This window comes from Chroicocephalus ridibundus, chromosome 2 (assembly GCF_963924245.1).
Source record: "Chroicocephalus ridibundus chromosome 2, bChrRid1.1, whole genome shotgun sequence".
Lineage (NCBI taxonomy): Eukaryota > Metazoa > Chordata > Aves > Charadriiformes > Laridae > Chroicocephalus > Chroicocephalus ridibundus.
Window position 1 is genome coordinate 64,915,562 of NC_086285.1, and position 22,816 is coordinate 64,938,377.

General features: G+C 37.3%; 1 protein-coding gene across 3 annotated transcripts in view; it reads left to right on the forward strand.

The window, feature by feature from the left end:
• The window catches only part of ATP9B (ATPase phospholipid transporting 9B (putative)), a 171,967-nt gene that overhangs the window by 82,393 nt on the left and 66,758 nt on the right, over positions 1 to 22,816 (forward strand). For all 3 annotated transcript variants that reach the window (XM_063325763.1, XM_063325761.1, XM_063325762.1), the window contains 2 exons: positions 4,330 to 4,405; positions 12,031 to 12,107. In XM_063325763.1, the coding sequence (XP_063181833.1) occupies positions 4,330 to 4,405; positions 12,031 to 12,107 (153 nt within the window). The remainder of the gene's footprint in view (positions 1 to 4,329; positions 4,406 to 12,030; positions 12,108 to 22,816) is intronic.

Consider the following 22,816-nt stretch of genomic DNA (forward strand, 5'->3'; position numbering starts at 1 on the left):
TTAGGTAAATTGAATGAGCTGTAGAAAGGTGGAAATGTTAGATGAGGGCATAAAGATGTTCAAGGATCATAATGAAATAAGCATAAGGTAACTGATCAGCCAAACCATTATGTTGATGAGCATGGCATGTGTGGCAAGAGATACAACTCATTAGATATTTTCCTATTTTGAGTGACCTAAAATGAGGCATTTCACTAAGTCCTAGCAGGTAGACATTGGACAAGTGCCTTTTTCCTGTCTGTGTTGTCAGCTCTTCATAACCACTGCAAGGCTTTCGATTTCTTCTTGTAGTACAGAAGAGTTTCATAATTCACTGTCTTAAAAACTGCTAACTGAATAATACACAAAGGCAGAAAAAAGGTTTTCCTAGCTTAGTATCCTATTTCTGACAATAGCCAGAAGCAGACTGCTGGGAAAGAGAATAAGACTAGAGTAAGGAGATGATAATACCTCCTCAGAAGATTCTCTTGTCTCTCAGCAGCTTGTGATGTGGGAACTTCCTGAGTCAGAGCTGGTTTCTCTAAGTAACCTGAAATGAATTTTCCTTCTTTAAACTTACACAGGCCACCCTTGAACATGTGTATCTTCTTAGCATTCAAATAGAAAGAATTTGTCCGGGTTAATTACATATTGTTATGAAGGGCAATTGCTTATTGTTTTAATTTTGCTGGCTTTACTTATGACTTCTTTCTTCTCTGGTAAGAGACAGCAGTATTTATCCTCCCTTTCTCGGTGCCCATTTCATAGATGTCTGTCAGATTCCTCATTAAGAGTTCAGATTTATTTAGTCGTATCTAGTATGGAAGCTACATTGACTACCATTGTTGCCCTTTTTGAACACTTTCCAGCTTTGTTTATTTTCTGTTTGGAGTAAGGGCAGGGGAGGAGGAATTTAGAACTATGTACTTAAGGCTTGGCCAAACCGTGGTTTTCTTTGTAGTAGCGTGATTTTTTGTTGTTGTTGTTGTTGTTTTCTCTCTCAAAAATTTTAAGGATTTTAAGCATTTAACTTGTTCTTGACTATTAAGTTAGTGTTTTGGTAGATTTTTAATAATCCCAATATTTGTTTTCTGAGTAGTCATGACAATTTCTGAGTAGTTTTGATCAGCTCAGAGCTCATCAGTTTGTGAAGTTGGGATGTTTTCTTCCTTTGTGGGCATCGTTTTACGTTTCACTGTATGGAATTTAATCTGTCCACTTTTTTGTAGGATATATTAAGCTATTAAGTCATAGGTGTTTTTTCTATAGCTATTTTGTTCTGAAGTCTTATCTAAAGTTACAATTATAAAGGTGTGCAAAGATACAGCAGCAAATGTTTCTTTGAATTCTACAGCTTTTCTGTAGTCTCTAATTCTGTGTGTTAGTTCTATGCTAATGGCTAGTTAAAACACAATGCTTCTGTCAAAATTCAAATTCTTTTATGCTGGAATTCAACATAATGCAAAAATTACTACTTCAGCGTAATTGCAGTTTTAGTACATGGTAGATGGGAAATACCTCTTTCAGTGTTTGGGGGGAGCTATTTGGAGTCCCACTGTGGGCAACGGGTATTCTGTATGTGACATCTGAGGGGAAAAATACAAATTGGTTTTTTTATTTATTGAGACTGAATTCATCACAAGTATGGTATTCACATCTGTGTCTTATCACTTATGTTGATGATTGTATAAGACTGACCCATTCGTTTCCATGAGGTTGCAGTGTTTGACTGAAATGTGGGATCTTTTTGGTCACCTCTCTGTTAGTATGCATCATTCTATTATATGCCCGCTGGGGACTCCTGTGACAAACTCTAGCACGATTTGCCCTTTGAGGTACAGTAATGAGTGCTTATAAATAAAAGCATTTTCCTCATACACGTATACATTGTTTTCAGTTGACCTAGTGATGCAGTGAAAAACTCTACCAATTTCTTGTTCAGAATACCTAAGCAGAATTTCCTTTTTTTGCAGTGTATGATGGTAGGTAGAATTGTAAAAATCAAGCAAGTTGAAACAGTTTGAACTATGCAGAATAGTTTGTGGATGATAAAAAGCAGTCAAGGTTAGCGTGTGTGTTGCTGACTGAGAAGAGCCTGTGCATCTTATGGCAAGTTGTGTGAAGTTAAGACTCCTGTTTGGTATGAAAGTGGCAGCCTTCCACTCTTGTTACAAGTGGCTAATCAGTATTGTCTGTATGAAAGAATTTCAGGAAAGTTGTCCTGTTAGCTTCAGCAATTCTGAAAAGCCCATGAAAGGAGCGAAAAAAGTCAATATCTGTTTTCAACTCACATATGGCCAGTTTGTGTCCTCTTTCTAGTCTTGTAGATTCTGACAGATTCTGAAACCTCTAAAGTTCCACAGGGAAGCTTACTGCTGGATGTGGTCGTGTTTCAACATTATAGGTGTAGATGGCAATCTCTCCACCAACTGTCACGCCCCAGTCAGCTGCAGTTAGTATTTTGACCATATTACTGGCATCTTCCTCTGGAAAAACTAGTAGTACTGGATAGTTTCCACTTAGACGTACGTGTTTATACACTGCTTAATTAGGCTTTCAGAAGGCTGAAATAATCACAGAATCTGAATAACCCAGCAACAATCCTAAATCAAACCAGGAATGTAAGCATTATGAAGTTAGGAAAAATTATCCACAAATTTAGGCTGTGGATGAACCCTATCAAAGGCACTCATCTCAGAAATAAGTTATCAAGTGTTACAAAGATGATTGATAATTGCCGCAGATTATACTTTTTTTGAGCCAAATTGGAATACTTTTCTTGTATTTAATGTTTCAGTGATCAGGACTTCGTGCGTTACTAATAGTGTCAACAATTTTGAATGTTGCTATAGCTGCTGATCCTATTTTATTTTCAGGGATGCATTTTCAGTTCTCTACAGTGAACATTCCTTGGCTTATCAATATGAAGTACTTCTGCTGTTATGTCGCAGTATCTTGGAATTCATTTCTGCTCTTTGTAGTACCCCCCAACTACTGAAAATTCCTACATGATACCATGTTACTCAATTAGAGTGGGCTCACAGTTGCTGTTGTCTCAAAAGTAACGTATTTTAATTGTGTAGGAGTACGGCAAATAATTCTTGCAGTATTAATTCCTTAGGTAAGAATCAAAAAATATTTCTCCTTTTTCTTAATGAAAGACTAATCTTATAGAATACTGATGATTCTTGACAGACTTTTTACTTGCTGTGTGAATCTTAATTCAAAATTTGTGGTTTTCTTCTTGTAGCTAATTCCATGTCCTCCCTCTCGTCCCTTCTGGTTTTGACAAGAATGGTTCTCTATGCCTTTTAAACAATGATTTTGCTTCACTTAAGACAGTAAGAGCTTTAGTTTCCTTGCTATAGAGGGATCTTTTGAAGTACACACAAAAATGTATCTGTTTAGTCTGAGATTTTTTTTTTTTTAGGAACAGAGATTTCTAAGCAGCCCATCCTGTGCTTGGTGGTTGTTTCAAAATAGAGATGAAAAATGGACATGGGTTTTGATTATTGACATTATGTAGAAATGATTGTGTATTTTGGTAAATCAGTGGTCCCCTTTTTCCTGCAAAATGTTTAGCGCAATCCGTAACTCGATCAAATGCACTTGATTATCCTACCTCCTAAAGTTCCCTTTAGTTCTAAACAGCACATTTCACAGCTGCTAATGAGTAACAAATCTGTACATGCTCCAAATTGATTATGAGAGATTAAGTCTGTTTACAATCTGTGGGCCATTATTGCTTGGGAGGAAAGAGGGGAGGGAAAAACCAAAAGTCTTAAATAATCACAGAAGCGATTTCCTATTCAAAGTATTTTCCCATTGGATATGTATTTTTTAAGTATGTGGTAAGACAACACAAGTGTTATATTTCTTTTTAAAAGTATAAATATTCTTTCCTAAAGCTGATAAGATGTCACTTGTCTTGCAAATTTTGATGACCATAACTTATTGTGTGGATTATAGATGATATAAATAGTCATAAAGGACGGGGTATTAATTTTTGGTAATTGGTGTTCATAACTCACTTTAACTGCTTGGTATAGCAACTGCAGTTTGATACGTCTGAGGAAAAGATTAAGTTCCTTTTAAAACACTATGGAATTTAGTTCTTTGAATATAATTTGGCTTAAGTAATAATGAACTTCAGTTAGTGTTTCACTTTTTGGAAAGTTATTTTTGTGTTTGTATACAGACAAAAAAAGCATGTACAATGAATGCTCTTACACAGTGATTGATACAAGGACGCAGAGATCCTGTGCAAGTTATTCAGGTGGATTGGCATTGTTCTTAACTATGACTATTTGTGATGTTGATTTACTTAGTAGCTGTTCATATTTTTAACAGGAAGACAGTGATCCAGCAGTTCATGAAAGCCTAAGCATAGAAAATACGTTATGGGCAAGCACTGTTGTTGCGTCAGGTAAGTGTTGCAATAGCAAAGCTGACAATATATCTAAAAACTCCATGGAAGCGTGTCTTTATTTTTACAATGTGAAATAGTAATGGGTTTTGAAAATCTTTCTGTCTTCCAGGCTGTTAATCTCTTGCTCCTCTGTTATCTACCTTCCCATCAGTTTCAACATGCTACTCACCATATTTTCCTAGCATTTTAATTCTCCTTAATAGTTTAATATTAAATTTTGCTGTTTCAGTAGTGCTGTCCCTTGTACCCCACTAAAGTCATTGGCCTCTTTGTTTTAATTAAAACTTCACGTTGTACAGTGCTCTGTTCAGCTTATTGTAGATAGGGTCCACAAAAAAGGGGTGGTTTTGCATTTGTTAAGAGTTTTTCTTTTCTGTATACTCCATGCTGCACATAAAGTTTGCTTAAAATCTTTTGTCAGGCAAAATCTTAATCAGAAAGTATAGATCAATTACACAGTTGCGTAATTTTAAAATAATGGGATCTAAATATTAGTAATGTTTCGTATGTGTCTCAGATATAAGGAGTTCACATTATTTAGATGCTGTATTCAGCCTTTAAGCCATTGTAACTTTTCTTTTTTAAGAGCAGAAAATTATTTTCTTCTGGTTTTGCTCAAAGACTGTAGGAGAAAGAGCTGTGGTTATTCTTCTGCACAAAAAGACTGAGAATAAAGCATCAGGAGAGCATGACTTCTGAAAAAGAGCTAGGATTTAAGATAGGGAATCGGAACAACCGGAAACATGAGCCAAGAGGAGGAGGGGTATGGAGGGAGGGGAAGAAAGTAAAAAAGGGTCTCCACCTAACTTGTGAAGTTAGTCCCTACTATGAAGCCTTACATGAGTGAGGGGCCTGCTGGAGGGCTGTGGGGAAGAGATCAAGTTTGAGGAGATGGCAAAGGAGTCTCTGAGCACTCCTTTCCAGAGTCTGAGAAGATAGTCATGTTCTTTGATGCTTGGTGTTGTTTCATTTGATTGTACTGGGAAACTATTCTCTCTAAAGCACTTCTGGCAAATGGATGATGCCTAAAATTGTTCCCAGTTAGGCTTTTAACTTAAGTAGCCAAGATCTGTAACTTTGTGTTTAAAAAAACAAAACAACAACAACAACAACAACAACAACAACAAAAAAAACCACCAAAAAACCAAAAAAACAACCACCACAACAAAAAAACCCCACCAAAGTAAACTCCAAACAAACAAAAACCCCCAACCACGTGCTTATTAATTATAAATTTCAATACAGTGTAAATCTGTTCTGAATTTTCTGAATTTACTTTTCCCCAAATTTATGTATGGGGGAAACCCGTACTCAAAGAGTCTACCTTGGCAAAGTTAGTAATTCTGAATCAGTAATTTTGAACTTTAATTGAAAACTGTTCATGCTTTCATTTCCAGGGTAGATGATTTGATTTTGTTTAGAAGTGTAGCTAATGTCTGAGGCCTCTTGATCTACCATCTAAAGTTGGCACCCAAATTAACGGAAACAGTGCTCCTTAAAATTTATGCCTTAGCATATGTTTGGGTTTTTTACTTCTGAGGGGTCTTGTGAAGGTTTAATTGTTTATGAAGGACTTACTTAGGTTCATTATTAACGATGGCAGAAGGAAAACATAGGAGAATATAACTCCCTTGTTTGAGCATGGTTTTGAATAGTGGAATAAGACTTTAAGGGAGAGCAAGTCACTGAATGATACAAAGTAAAAACATTGAATGGCTCTTCAAGACTGCAGTCCCTTCTGCAAGGAAAAATAACATGATAAATTAAAAACGGTGTCATGATATGCATGCAGAAGGTGGTTGAATTAAGGTAGCAGAAATAATTTCCTTCAGTATCTGATTTTGTGACATTAATTATATCTTCTTAATCTAAACTTTGGCATATCATTCATTTCACTTAAGTCATTGCATGTATTAACTACAATTTAATATTGTGATAACATGCTCCTCTCATGTAAGTACTGCAGTTATCTAGCATATATGATTACTATTTGGGTATTTGCTTGTGCTGTATGGCATCATAAATCCAGGTCTTAAGAATTGCTCAGGGCTTCTGTGGAGGTAATTTTAGCATTTGACAGGATTAGTCCTTTAATGAAGAGTAGGAAATTGCTGCCTTCAGTCTGCTGCTTAACTAATAAGGAGTTTATAAGATCTTACAGGTGCATATAGTCATAAAGAAGATTATAAGGCAAAACAATTAGTGGATTGTTAAAATTAAGATGTTCTAGATTTGGTTGATAACTGATGTATCACTCAGTTGTTTTCATCTCTCTTGCAAGTTGAATGGACGTAGGTAAGTTAGGATATTTGATGCTAAACTAATTAAACTCAAATCTTTGTATTTTTGTAGGTTTTCTTAAATTAAGACTTCATAATTGAAGTTCCAAGATTTGTGACAATTGAAAATCTTGTTAGGAAAAGCACTTGTCTGACAGCATTATAAACACATATTAACTGCCTTGCTTAAAGCTTGCTATGGCAGCATGTCACAGGTGGACTCTGTCTATGCAAGTTTGCAGGCACCTCTGCATGCCCTCCTCTACCATGGCCTGTCACAGTCCTTGATTATATCTGAAAAATTTAGTGGAAGATTATGCTCACACACAACCTCTGCAGATGAATGCCACTCAGATTCCATGAAAACAGAGGAATAAACAGCCCGTAGCATGTGAAAGTCTGTACTATTTTTCTTCTCTGTAGATAGCTACCTCACCACAACCGCACTGGTGTCTTATTCCAGTCTCTTTACTGTCTGGGCTCTCAGTTCTGTCACATGCAGGTATTTCTCACCCCAAAGGATATGATGTCTGTGTGCAAGCCTAATCTTCTATTACTTTGCCACTTTGATTGAAGAAAGTGGGTTTGTAGCTTGTGTCCAGATGGTAGGGACTAGAGTTCTGCCCTGCAACACTGCCTGTACATCTCTTCATTTACATCAAGACTATCCAGTGTGGCAGTCTTTAAGGCATTCTAGCTTGGAAGGGTGCTTCCTCCAGTGCTCTTTAAGCAGCCTGGACATCATTTGTTACTCAGCCAAGCAAATATGTGACCCAATGCTCTTGGGACTATGTTTTGCCCTTGCCAACTCCTTGGAGGTTGTTACAAATCAGTCTGGGTCAACCCGTGCAATTATCTTGATCTATTCGTGACTGATGCTGTTTGTCTCAGAGGTGGAGACGGGGAGCTACATCACTGACACCCAACAAAGGAATACATAGCTGAGTTGCAGATACAAAGCCTTATTTAATTTTTAAGAAGGTTTTACATAGGACATACAGGACAATTGTTGGGTGAGGACATTCTTCCCAGTTTCCTCTTTCCAGTGACTAAATACATACTGAATTTCCTGATATTCCCTTTGACATACTGCATAAAATATATTGCATCAGCTAGGAGAGCCCTCTATCTCCAAGACATGTGCCGTTGCTATTCGTCAAGGTGATACGGAAGGTCAAGGTCAGGCTAGGAAAAGTGTTTGGGGAATTTTGTGGGGAATACCTCAGAAAATTTGAGCTCTGGTTGCTGATGTCCTGACAGTTCTAGAGGAGAGAGACCACAAATCAATCATCTTGCAGATCAGTAACAGTAAATGTAAGTGTATAAAGGTTTCAAGGAATCTTATTAACTACATGTTGAATGCAAATTGCCAAAGCTCATGAAAATATCAGGATACTGCAATAATGGATTCTACAGAAACAAAAAAAGTGCCTATTGCTAGAGCAGTGCAAGTGGCAAGAAAAATATTTGCTATAATTTAAGACTATTTTATTTTCTTTTTGAATTTTGGGAACTAAAAAATTGGTTTAACAAAATCATGTAGTGTCAAACAAGAATAAACTATTTCACAGCTTTTTAATAACTCACTCTCCTGAACTTTATTTGTTGATTTCTCAAATTTGTACATTTGGAAGGTGTTTACTTTCCTTGGTTTCAGTACAGCTCCTTACCCCTTAGAATACCAGTATGCTAAATGGAAAAAAAAAAATACAGTTTTGTTACACCTAATACATATTTACATATCCAGCTGTTCTAGTCTCAGGATTGATAGTTTAGATATCTAAATGGAGATTCTTACTGCTACCAAATCTGAAGTGCTTTCTGCCCCTTGCTGTAAAACCCTAACAGAGATCTGGTGACTGTGTATATGATGTTTATCTGAACCACAGAAAGCACAAAGGCTAATTTGCCAGGATCACATTGGAAGCTTCTGGCAGGGGGTGGAAATCAAAAGTCGTCCTCAAGTCCAAAGCATGCAGCCATCCTTTTGTTATTCTTTAATAAGTGAGATAAGAAAAGAGTTCTCTGACTTTTTCCATGGCAGTGTCCCAGTGAGTTTCAAAAACATATCAGCAAGGTACAAAGTCTATGTGCCATTCTTAATACCTGTGTTATTGCTGTGGAATTAATAATAGTGCCAGAGGTAAAGGAAGTTTTGGTTAGTGAAAACTTGAAACAACTGCTGTCAGCGAAGAAACAACTTAAATATAACCAAATAATTTAAACCACCAAGTATTCTGAAAACATCTGAGGTTATCTGTAATGACATTACTTATCTTTCAGGTAATTTGTGTTTCTGACATCACTTACTGTGGTGTTTGTGTTCATTGAAAGCTTTGGTAGATTTCCTTTCAGAAAGGGGGAGAGGAAAGTCAGCAGTTAAATTTTAAAAAGCCTCAAAAGTTCCACTACAGTATGGACTTTTTGCTCTCCATTTACTGTAACGATCAGTGTGGTTCAAACTCTAAGCAAGATAATGCAGTTTTCTGAGAGACCTGCTGAGATATCTATTAAAACGAGATTTATATTAATGGAATTTTGTCATCATTTTGGCAGGTGTCAGTCTTGCAAAGTCACTTTAGATAAAATCAGAACAATTTGTATAACTGCAGAGCTGTAAAAAGCACTATTTGGTGACAAGTCCTACACACGATTTTAATTTGAACACTCTCTTATTTTTATATGGTTCACATAATTTTTGGTATCTCCCAAGTACTAATATGATCACGCATATTGAGAGTATGCCTGGCTATTTGTGCGTGTTAATTCTGCACATCCTCTTTTATCTCGTTTCGCGGCCCACGTGTTTTTTCTGGTGGTGTCTCCTGTAACTTCTCTCTCCTTTGTTAACCACTCTGCCCTTCCCAATCAGGGGTTGCCCAGTTTACATGAAAGCCAATTTGCATAGAGGCCCATACATAAAAAATATTTGACTCATTGCTTTTAATAAGTCCAGGATTGTAGTACAGCTGTGCTTCCAGGAACCCCAAATTGGATTCAGTTCTTTCTACTGTGGACCAGGGTGGAGTTTAGTGCTGATATGCATCTTTCTTCACAGCTGGTATTATGCTTAGATTTGCTGAGGATAATGAGAGAGAATAGTGGGTAAAAAAACTCCAGAACACCAGAACTGTCTGTGGTGTAACCACTGTGGGACAACATTAAAATTAGGCTTGGAGTTCCCTACACTGACGTAATTCAGGTCTAAGGAATCCTAGATTTACCAGCGATATTGTGCTAGTAACTAACAACCCCAAAAGTTTCAAATCAAAGATCAGCACCTCAGTAAAAGCAGCAGCTCAGTCAGATTTAGCCAAAAGTATGATCAAAATTCAGTAGTCAAAATGGATTTTATCCGACTTTCACCTTTGAAACCAGCTTTTCAAGGAACAAAATACGAGACAAGTAGGACAGCTTGTTTTCCTGACTACAGCAGCCTAGCCAGGTGAAACTTACTGGAAAGGTGCCATCTGGAACCGAGAAGTCCTCCCCAACTTTTACTGAACTAGAGAGCTACAAAGGCAGAGACTGCTGGAGTGTGCAGGAGGGGATTCCCTACAGGATATTGTCCAGTGTGTTCTGACCATTGGGCAGGGGCCAGCTCAGAGGATCACTCCAAAATACAGTGCCCCAAAGGGATATGGGCATTGGTTGGAGACCAGTAGAAAGAGTTCAGAAATTATGGGTCAATGGGTGTTCTTTTACAAAAGTCAGGAGGAATTTTGGGGTGTGTTGGGGGCACATTACCTATGTACTAATGTGCAGATCTGCATGTGGAACTGTCAGCAGAGGCAAACTAGCTTTGGGGAAACTGTTATGTCAAGGGAAGTCTTAAGGAAAAGTTCTAGCGTATAGAGGAAAAGAGTAGAAAAACTAATTTTTAATTGTCCGGAAGAAGTAATGTATAATCACTGATGTTTTGTATGTGGATTCAAAGTCTTCACTTCCCTTCTCATTTTTGAGTAAATGAAACTTCCTTTAATGCCAACATCTTTAACTGTCATATTTTTTTTTTGTGGGTTCCTTCAATTTTTTATGATGTGTTATACTGCAAGAGTAGTGATCACAGATCTTGCACATGGTCCTGATTGCGAAAGACAAATTAAGTTACTTAATGTCAGACAAATTTGTAAATGTGAGCAGGGTGTTTCTGACAAGTTATATTAATTATTTCTTTATAGCATAAAGACAACAAAAATATCACATTATTGGTTTTACTGCCATAAAGCCATTTCAGATAACTTGAAAAAGTAATAAAAATAAGGGTTTTGTTTTGTGCATATTAATAAAAACCTAAATTTTAATATAAAAATTTACTTAGTGATGCTGAATCACAGAATGGTTCAGGTTAGAAGGGATCTTAAAGATCACCTAGTTCCAACCCACCTGCCATGGGCAGGGACACCTCCCACTAGACCAGGCTGCTCAAAGCCCCGTCCAACCAGGTCTTGATCACTTCCAGGGATGGGGCATCCACAACTTCCCTGGGCAACCTGTTCCAGTGCCTCACCACCCTCACCGCAAAGAATTTCTTCCCAATAGCCAATCTAAATCTACCCTCCTTCAGTTTGAAACCGTTACCCCTCGTCCTATCACTACATTCCCTGATGAAGAGTCCCTCCCCATCCTTCCTGTAGGCCCCCGTTAGGTACTGAAAGGCTGCTCTAAGGTCTCCCCGGAGCCTTCTCTTCTCCAGGCTGAACAGCCCCAACTCTCTCAGCCTGTCCTCGTAGCAGAGGTGCTCCAGCCCTCGGATCATCTTTGTGGCCCTCCTCTGGACTCAGTCCAACAGGTCCATGTCCTTCTTGTGCTGAGGACTCCAGAGCTGGACACAGTAGTCCAGGTGGAGTCTCACAAGAGGGGAGTAGTGGTGCAGAATCACCTCCCTCGACCTGCTGGCCACACTTCTTTTGATGTGGCCCAGGATTTGGTTGGCTTTCTGGTCTGTGAGCACATGTTGCCAGCTCATGTTGAGTTTCTCATTAACCAACACCCCCAAGTCCTTCTCGTTGGGGCTACTCTCAATCCATTCTCTGCCCAGCCTGTGTTTGTGCTTGGGATTGCCATAACCCAGGTGCAGGACCTTGCACTTGGCCTGGTTGAACTTCATGAGGTCCGCACAGGCCCACCTCTTGAGTCTGTCCAGATCCCTCTGGACGGCATCCCTTCCCTCCAGCGTGTCAACTGTTCCACTCAGCTTGGTGGTGTTGGCAAACTTGCTGAGGGTGCACTCATGCAATTGATTTGTTAGAGGGACTGTAAATTACTGCAAGTTTTAATTCAGACAAATTTGTTTTAACTACTTGATGCCTCTGTTTTACTTTTTGTTTGTTTGTTTTTCAGGAACTGTAATTGGTGTTGTAATTTACACAGGCAAGGAAACTCGAAGTGTAATGAACACATCCAATCCAAAAAATAAGGTAAGTTAGTCTTACTGTGGGATTTCCTACTTTTGTTTTCGAAAAATTTAAAAATAGATGTACCAAAAATCTATAAGCTCTTACTCTAATGTGTTTTGTGTGTGCTGCACTGATTTGAACTTTCGTGTGAGAAGTGAATTCCACCTCAGTCTCATTTCAGAAGTAAAATAATTCTTCCTTTACCTAGGAGTGTCACAGGTATTAATGGAAACATTTGTCTTTGAAAGTCTGAAGATATGCATGTATAATTCATATTTCTATCTCACAGCTAAATATTAATTCCCGCTTCACTTCTCTCAGATTATTTTACTGTAAAGTATTTGGCCAGAGCTACAAAGTAGTTCTAAGGAGTGTTTATAACGGGCTACTAAAATTTATTTGGGCTCCCAGAGGAAGCAGAGCAAGATAACTGAGGTTCCAGTTACTCAGAATGCTCTTCCAGGGATTTTTGTAAGCAATTAAAACATCGTCAACAGATGGGTCTGTTGAAAAAACACCAGAAGTTTGAGTGCTTCCCTCTGTACAAGGTTCCTTCAGTTCAAAACAAAGCAAATGGCTCTTCATTTCATCAGTAATGTTTCTAATGTAAGTTGGGGAGGGCCCTCTATTATAAAGAAATGAAACTTCAGTTGTAGGCTTTATCTTACAACCAAGACATGTGTTTAGTAGGAAGATACTTAATTATATTAAGAAAGGGAAAAATTCTTGCAAGAGGCTTAAAAAAAATCAATTGTGACAGGCTGCCATTTTCACGCCATTCATAATAAGTTGCTCTGAGTAGGAACATCAGGAATGAAATGATAATACAAATTGCTTGAAGCAGTTATTGCAGTCCCCTGAGTGTATTGATTTGTGTTTCTAATAAAGAGATGCTTTTAAATGTATCATTGACAGAGACAGGTGATATGTACCATTACGTGGATTAAGAGGGCCTTTATTATTTTAATCTTTGTAACATACATTTTAAAATAATAGAGTAAAATGGAACCAGAATGTTTATGGTGCATAATTATTTTCTGTTCCATCTGATAACAAAGATGAGCCCTTTAGTAACAGAATCTTTCTCTAAGAATTCTGAACAACTTCTGACTAATAAATAATTCTCACACGTCTTTAAAATGAAATTATTTAATATAGTTAATGTATAGGGGAGTATGCATAAATGTAACACATTATACCCAAATCCAACAAATTCTGGAGGTGTATTAGATTTTTAGTAAATATTTGTTAAAAATTTTTTTCACACAGAAAACTATAATAAAGGGTAAAGGGATTTGTGTTTAAAATTTCCCTGATGCTTTCAAAATCACTATTAACTTTCAAATAGTTGCTCCAAATTTTGATCAGCAAAAGATTATGTAGCAGATAAACCTACAAAGAAGAGATCCAGCAGCACGTTGACAAGCTGCAGCATGGTTTTTACTATTATGATAATACATGTGCCACCTTTGCTTGCATAATACTTTAATGTTACAGTTGCTAACAGTCAACTGTTGTGTTCTTCCATCTACAGTGGGAACCTAAATAAACATAATTTTCATGAACTACTAAGAAGCAAAACATTACATGTACACGTGCACACGCATGCACATACACAAACTAACAGAGCCGAAGCTTAATATCTTCTGCCATATATTGCGTTATCAGTATATGAGCACTTTCTAAAATAATTACCTTAGGAACAAGTCAGGGAGGTTTAGTTTAGACTGGGCAGTAGGAAGCATTTCTTTACCGAGAGAATAGTAAAATCCTGGAACAGGCTTCCTAGGGAGGTGGTGGATGCCCCATGCCTGTCAGTGTTTGAGAGGCATTTGGACACACAATAACATGCTTTAAATTTTGGTCAGCTGTGAATTGATCAGGGAGTTGATCATTGTAGGTCCCATCCAACTGAAATAGTCTATTCTATTCTAATTAGAAATCATGCTTTTAAATAGCATTTTATCTGCCACTGAAAAAACAGGTGATGCTTGTGTAACTAAACTGTACTCATTTGTTGTCCAAAGGCCTTTCAAGGAGTCATGGACCTATTAAGGTGTTCATTATTCTAAATATGTATATTCATTTGTTTCTTGGAGGTGCTTAGTTCTTTGTACTGTAATTAGCTGATAGGAATCTACTAAATGTGTATAATGAGGCTTAATGTAGTATATGTTAAATTACATGCTTTAAGTGTCTCTGCCTTGGGAGTTGTTCTATAGAATATTTCAAAAATCTAAAAATTAATCTTACATTGAGCAGGTGAAGACTTTCTCTAGAGACTATTTTCTACATCAAGTGTTATCAACTCTGTTTCAACTGTCTTTCAAATTATTCTGTAAATGAGTCTTTTGTGTACCAATTGCTCAACAATAATATTGGCATGGGGTTTTCTCTCTATGGACTGAGCATCCTTGTTTAAAGCAGTTGCCTACAAGTAGTGTGACCAGTAGGGATGGATTTGGGAGCTGAAAACAGAAAACCATTTAAGGCTATGACAGTTGAGTAAGCAACAAAAGGCAGTACTTCAGCATAACAAATAGTTGTCAACATTTTTAACATGCAGTTTTAACTCTCCCTTTCTGTGGAGTTAACATCTTACTGTGTCTTCTACCATGGTGGTGTGGTTTGACCTGGCAGGCAGCTAAACACAACACAGCCACTCGCTCACTCCCCCACAGTAGGATGAGGGAGAGAATGAGAAGAGTAAAAGTGAGAAAACTTGTGGATTGATATAAAGACAGTTTAATAGGGAGAGCAAACGCTGCATGTACAAGCAAAGTAAAATAAGGAATTCATTCACTGCTTCCCATCGTCAGGCAGGTGTTCAACCGTCTCCAGGAAAGCAAGGTTCCGTCACATGTAACGGTTACTTGGGAAGACAAATGCCGTAACTTCAAATGTGTCCTCCCTACTTCCTTCTTCTTCCCCTAGCTTTATATGCTGACCGTGACGTCATATGGTATGAAACAGCCCTTTGGTCAGTTGGGGTCAGCTGTCCCAGCTCTGTCCCCTCCCAGCTTCTTGTGTAACCCAGCCTGCTCACTGCTGGGGTGGTGTGAGAAGCAGAAAAGGCCTTGACACTGTGTAAGCACTGCTCAGCAGTAACTAAAACATCCCAGTATAATCAACACTGGTTTTAGCACAGATCCAAAAGATAGCCCCATACTAGCTACTGTGAAGAAAATTAACTCTATCCCAGCCAAAACCAGCACACATGGGCTGAGATTGGTTTGCATACTTCTGTAAGATAAGACACTTACTGCCTGTAGGTGATACTCTGTGCTAGTTAGCCTTGCAGCAGGTAGACAAGCAGTAGTCAGCTCATTCCTTTTCTGTGTATCTGGGAGGGGGAATCTTCCTGTTTTCTCAAGCTTGACAGTAATGATTACATGTTGGATAGGATATGTAGCATTAGGAGCCAAAACGAGGGCAAAGGGAGTCTAAAATAGTCTTTGAGATTAGAAGATATATCACACTTGAGAGATTAAAGATTCAAACATAAAAAAAATAATTAAAAAATCTGCACCTAACTGTTGCTGAAACAAAATTAAGTTGATCACTTGTGATAGTGCTGCAAACTTGAGAGGAAATAAGTCCGCCCTCTCTTCTGCTTTAGAGAAGAATTTTTCCAAATACTATTTGGAACTGGTTTTAAATAGCAGACTGTCTCTGCTGCCTTTGAAACCAAATAAAAATAATACTCTAGAGGTTTTCCTGTAAAATGTGTTGATACACTGTTGTTGGGAATGTAGTCCAGTGATGCTCGTGTCTTCTGGCATTGGGAGAAAGCAAACACTGAAATCTATGTTTCTCAATTTACATTGCCAAAATGAAACTTCCGTGTCTGGAAATAAGCAAGAAATACAGGGGTTTGGCTCTTTTATCATTCCTCTCTCCATTGAAATACAGATAGATGCTTCAGTTGCATTTCTTGCTGGAGTATAACATCACTGCTGTACTTTGTACTATAAATTCATTTTTATCTAATGGCAAATTTTTAATTTTCCCACTTAAAGGTAGTTGTTTTTTGACTAAACCAATATTAAAATTTAGAGATGCGGACGTGCTCTGTAAACACTGAGCAGAAGACTAAAGCTGAAATAAGTTTAAGCAAATTTATGAAATATATGTACCTGTTCAAGCATGCAGTTTATCTGTATGTTAAACTTAGAAGGATTTATTGTGTTTGCTGAAGTATTTAGTCATTCAAGCAACAATTTTCTTAACTTAAAGTCAACTCTTTGTTGTTTTATTACAATTATAAAAATTGTTTCATTGCCTAAGGATGCAGACGCAGTCTGAAAAACACAAAGAGAGGGAGAAGAGAATTTTCTTAATGGATCAATTCAATATGTTTTTAATTCCAAACAATATAAAGAAAAATTATTTCTGACGAGGTTTAATTTCAGTCTAAAATAATATATGTTCTGTGCTTTAGATAAATGTAGAAATGGTAACATCAGCATTATTATAGTGTAATGAGACTCCGCGTTTTACCTCATTGGCAGTCACATCAGCTTACTCAGGAATGCGGTTCCAGCCTTAAGAAAAAAAAAAATCAGATTGAATTGTGCTCCTCACAATGCTGTAATCAGTAATCAATCCTGTTTGGATAGATATTCTTAAACCTTGGCTTTCTGGATGAAGTTGGACTTGTCAATGCTAAAGGTCATTTATAGGTGTTAATTAACCAAGAGGGAAATTAACAAACTAAGGTTATTTATTTATTTTGTCTGGCATTTTGCAGTGGTCTCATTCTTACCTATTTAAAGTGCAGAATAGTTTTTTGTTATCTAAATTTAGAATTGCTTTTGTGATTTTGGTCATCATAGAAAGCAAGATTGTTAGCACAGCCCTTCTGCAAATGTGACCTGTTTCCATCAGTGGCAACAGATTTTGGGGATAAAGTTAAAAAGAACACAATATACTTGGAGGGAGACAGAAATAAATTCAAGGGGATGTATTTTCGGTACTAAGATTGAAACGCTAAAATTACTGGGACTGTGCAATATATATATATGCACTCAGAGCGTACAAAGTAATGCATCAAAATGAGTAGAAATTATCTTAAATAGAACTCATGAGAAATCAGTAGCCTCTGTAAAGGAGCTACAGCATGTAATCTGCCTAGTGTGCTTCAGATTAGTACAAAAATCGTTTTTGTATTGCTAATCCTTACAAACACCATTCAAAACATTTTTTTTTTCCTTATATTATGGAATTCTACATCTGCTGTTATGTTTTAACATCAGAAGTAAAACTTCATAGAAACCATTCAGTGTTCATCAAAACAGTAATATTGTTTTTCCCCTAATTCTTCACTAGCCTGAAAGCTAAATACTACATGTCTTGTGGTTGGTGCTTTGGTGATTTTGCGAGTGTTGTTTGTTTGTTTTGGGGTTTTTTGTTTGGTCTTCTCAGGTTTTTTTAGCAAATGAAAATCTAAGAACTGGTATTGTTTTCTTTTTTTGTGTGTATGTTGCCCTTGGTTATTTGAAAATGGCCTCGCTGGTGAGCCTTGGAGTAATAAAAAAATATTTCTATTCTGGTAATCTGAGGCAAAATCACTTCACCTCCCTCTCCTCCCACGGAACTTCTCTTCCTAGTGTTTTGTGACCAAATTGACTTCTCTACATGTAAAAGGCTGCTCTGTGCCTGTCCTTCTCTACCCCATTTTATGAGAATAATTTTTGAAAAATATTTCCCAAAAAAAGGACATCCCCGCCCCCATCCATTCTTTATTTGGAGTGAAATAGAGTGGCTGGAACAGATTCATGTGTTCCCAGAAACTGATATCACTTCACCAATTTACCTGTTGAGCATAGTATTTTCAATACTCCTGCCTTGACACCCTTTTTTGAACATTTTTAAATTTGGTTGTCTGGTATCTTGTAGTTGCATTAGTAAGCTGTTCTTATCTGTTACACCTCAGAAGCTGACATTCATGTCGGTATAGACGGAGAGAAGAAAATGCCCCATGAAATCCCGTTTGCTGTTACCTAAAGAGCTTCAGAAGGGCCTTAGAAATGCATTGACCTTATGCTGCTGCTACACTGTTATGCAAGGGCCCAGTAACTTCACTTGCATGTTTTTCTTATTAAATTGATAATTTGATGTCTATAGTCTATTTGAGAAGAATGGCTTTCTGTGGCTGTATATCTGTAGTGCCTAGGATAAAAGCAGAACGTTGAAAACTTATGTGTCTCTTCATGACAAATTTCAAGGATTTGTAAGAAGAAAAGGTTTTACATAGACTTTTTTAATGAAATGTGGTCTACTGTGCCTAATCCTCCTAAAAACTCCTCTTTGTATGGGATAAAATTGAGAAACCTGTCACATACAGGTAGTAAGTAGTCCTCAAACTTAGTTTGTCCCCTGTATGCAGAGCTTCTATCTAAGAACGTGCTTAACCACCAGCTTCTCTTGAAGTATGAGAATCCCGCTCTTGATGTTAGGGAGAATTGTTGGGATCAGGCCATGAGGAAATACATGTAATGTAGTTATTAGTGCTTTTCTCTCTATATGCTCCCATCTCTGAGCAAAGGAAAGAAAGTAGCAGAAGATGGAAAATAGAGTAGGCCCTCCCAAAGACTAGAGTGTCTCAGTGAGACTGGTGGAACAGTGTTAGGTAAAGAGGAAGACAAAAGAGTCTTTCCTGAAAAGCTTGGAAAGAAAGCGCTGAACGGCAGAGGAGCCACTCTTGTTCTTTCAAAACTGGGATTAGAACGTAGGAACGTTGATACTTGGAAATGGTTAGCAGTGTTTTGTCAAACCAAAAGCAAAATTTTTGTGTCCTTCACTTTGAGCCAGAAAGACTGTCTATCAGCTATCATTACCAGTAACTCCATTAACTGCAATAGCAAAAGTGTGGAAGTGGGGTTTTTGCTCTTCAGATGGCTAGTATGGAAAAAGAATAGTTCCACATAAAGGAACTGAGGTTTTCAGTTTTCTTTCATATATAGAAAACTGGAAGAATGGTGGGCTTATAGCACTACATTAAATGAATAAGAAAACAGTAAGACTGAATGTTTTGATTGACTTTGAGTTGCATATGTGGACAGAATTCACTTAATGCGAACTACTATGTTGTACCAGGCTTTTTTTTGTACACTCCTATATTTTATTTACAGCATGCTCTACAACTTTTGCAATTGCTTGTTTTCAGTGATTTGGTATGGCATTTTTGTCCACATTACCTGTGCTTCTCAAATAGCGGTGTATTTTTTTTTTAATATACTCTTTTACTTTGCATTCTTCTCTCAAAAAAGTAATAAAATGGTAATACTACAAATGGGAAACTGGGGCACAAGAGATCAATGGGGAAAAAAAATCCCCCACAAACAGAAAACGGTAACTGAGCGTGGTCAGTTTAAGTTATTGGACCTCATTTCTCATACAGCTTAGCGTTTCATAGTACTGTTATATCTCAAATACTGGTACTGTTGGGTTTGCATGCACATGATGTCTGTAGCCTTAGAGCAAACTTGATCCTAATGTATTTTCTTTGGCATCTGGAAGATAATATTAGATCATCGCTTGCTGATCTACTTTGCTGTTATGTCCCTGGGCTAGAGAATAAGTTGTTCCATGATGTGGCCTGCTATCAATTCACAAGTTAAAGTCCCAGAATAACCTATGCCCTAACTTATAATTTTTTCTGAAAGCAACAATTAAACATATTACGCAATTGGTATACCAAGTCATGTGGTAGGTCTTTTCTGGCTACATGTAATTTAGCATGGTGCGCCACGTTGTTATGTGGCCTCTGAGTCACCTGGCCAAACGGCTGCTCAAGTACTGAACTGAAGAGATTGTCTGTACTGTGTTATGGTACTCTGCTACTTGGGACACGGATGTTGAATCAACATTTCAACTTCACCTGGTGCAACTTTCTGTTTACAATCCTACAGCAAGGCAAAGTATGTGCAACAATACATGATTTAGTTCCAAACAAAATAACTGTTATAGAACAATGTACAAAACAAACAAGGGAATGGCTCTTTGGTAGTGAGAAAGAATTCTCACTGTACTTTGGGTTGACTGTATATTTTAGAGTTAGCAGCAAATTCTTCCATTGATTTTGCTAAGAATTTATTCATAGCTGTAAAATTCCTACAATATTAAATTAATTCCCTATTATAACAATATAGGGGGATAAAAATTTATATGCTCCAGAATGTGAATGACTAGCCATAAGCCATGTCTGAGTCAGAGTCCTAAATTTTTTGTGGTTTTCACGAATAATTTAATTGATGATGTTTGGAGATATATCACTTGCCATTTTGGAGACTCCCATTAAAAATTGCTTGGATTGTGTTCTTTTTTTTGGAATGTTTTAAATGCTCAATGTCATTTCGCACATCAGTGTGTTTGAGGAAGGGTCAGTGGTGGAATACACCATTTCTGCAGCAGTCCCAAAAATAGATTAATCTCACAGAACAGCCTGAGCAACTCTTAAAATAGATCAACTTACTGAATAACAACAACTCGTTGTTCACCAGAAATACAGTTACAGAAATAAAATTACCTGTAGTGAACTAGGCTAAAACCAATTATTTTTGGTAAAATATAGAAACCATTTGAAATTTTATCATTCTACAGAAGGCAATGCAAAAGGGAGATTCCTTGTGCAGTTGACCTGTGTTGAGTATCCCAGTGAGCTGTTAAGAGGCAGTCCCTGATGGCTGTTTCCTCTCAGCTGCTGCCTCCACTGCTGCTAATCAGTTGCAGGAGTTTGCTTTTTCACTTGCCTTGCTCCTTACAGCTTCGCTGCCGTTCAGAGTTAATCATGCCATTGGCAAAATGCAGCTGCTGCAAGGTGGAGAGCCTAGGGGCAAGGGGCACTGCCTCTCAGGTGATATTTCGAACCTCATCTCATTGCTTAGAACTGCCCCACCTTCACAATGCTCTACCTGCAAGGCCGTGCTGGCAGTATGCAAGCCAAAATGGCAGTAACCGAAATACTGACAGTGTGGAAATAGGGTGTTATGTGTTGCCCTGTGTTAGAGCTATGGTCTGTGTGTCAGGTATTCGTTAAGTAGAGCAATGTACCACAGTTGACACTGATTTTTGTGTGTGGTTTTTTTTTCCTTACTGCTTGTATTTTAATGGGAATATGAAACCTTTAACTTAATTGTGGAATATTCTATATGCTTTCCTTAGTGAAGATGCACACACAAGTTTCTGAAACTTACAGTTCTAAAAACTTGATACTGCAACTGTGTAGAAAACCAGATGAGCCTAATATCTTTATTTAAGAACTCTACTGATCATTCAAAAAGCCTATATAATTTTTCTTTTGCATAATTTTCCATAATTTGTACAATTATTTTCGTATTTTTCTGAATTTCCTCATTTTTTTCCAATACAGAAAGGAATTAGATAAGGAGAGATTAGTTTTTGTGGTGGGTATGTTTAAAGTATATTAATTTTTATTATTATGAAAGGGGGATGTCTTAAATATCAGAAACTAGGATCTTTCAGAGACTTGCACAGCATTCTTGAAATAGACACTCATCTGATGTTCGCATCTTTTATTTGGATGCTTTGCAGGCATTATTGTTTAGATGGCTAAACTTCTTTTTATGTAGAGCAAGTACAGAAAAACAGAACTTCTGTGTGTTTTCATTTATGACACTTCCTAATTTATGCAGCTGAAGTCTGATGTATTTCTCTAAGACTCGGTAACGATCATGATTCACATGACTTGAAATCTTAGCCTACAGTGATGAATATCTAGAGGGAAAGTTCTATACATATCAAGACAGAGTATTTGTTTTTATATAGGCTGAACATAGTGATCATAAGTAAGATAATTTGCTTAGTTCTGTTTGCACCCTTAGAGTAACAAGCTTGTCACATTCTTAACAAATATGCTCTTTGCCCTTCTTTTTTACCTCAGTTCAGAATGCAAGCCTGTGGATAGATTTAGCATTAAAATCAGCATTCCAGCTTGTACTGGATGAAAATAATGTGGATTAGTTTGCAGAGTGGATTGTTCTTCATATTCTTAAAGCTAATTCCCTTCCCATCATATCTTTTGGAATGTATCCCAAAACACTGTTTATACAAAACAACATTCAGTTTAATTTCTCTTATGATTTGGAGACTTTGTGGAATCTTTTCTTAATCTTATAGTCTCCAAGGAATCCACTCAAATATTTGCTTTTATAAAAGTAAAGATAGATGACTTCAGGGTTTGAGGGATAGGCTTTTTTCTTTTCTTCTCCCTATCACAGAGTTCTTTTTCTAGTTTAAGTTTGAAAATGGTTGGGCAGTAGTTTATTTCCTTTTTTTTTTTTTAATAAACTGTTGAAAAAAAATTTTTTTTTATTCACTGTGTTCTAATTGCCTATCGCACGTATGGTCTCTGTTTCTCAATGTTGCTCTGACAGCACCAGTCCTCTGCTTTGTATTGCATATACCTTTCTTCTGACTACCTCCCCCCTTGGCTTGTTCTGCTTCTCCACCCTATTATTCTGGTCTCTCTAATGTTTTTAGTAGTTCCACCTACCCCTTTCTTTCTTACATCTCAACACAGATCTTGCACATCCTTGTTTTTCTCTGACCATGCAGCACCTTTGTGAAGAAGAAAGTTTAATTCTTTGATAAACTGAAATTATCAAAGAATATTCTTCATTTGTCACAGTTTGTTTACCTTAAAAAATACTGTCTTGGTTAGTTTGGTTAGTGCAATGATGAAGATCATGATGCTGGTTCACCTCTTC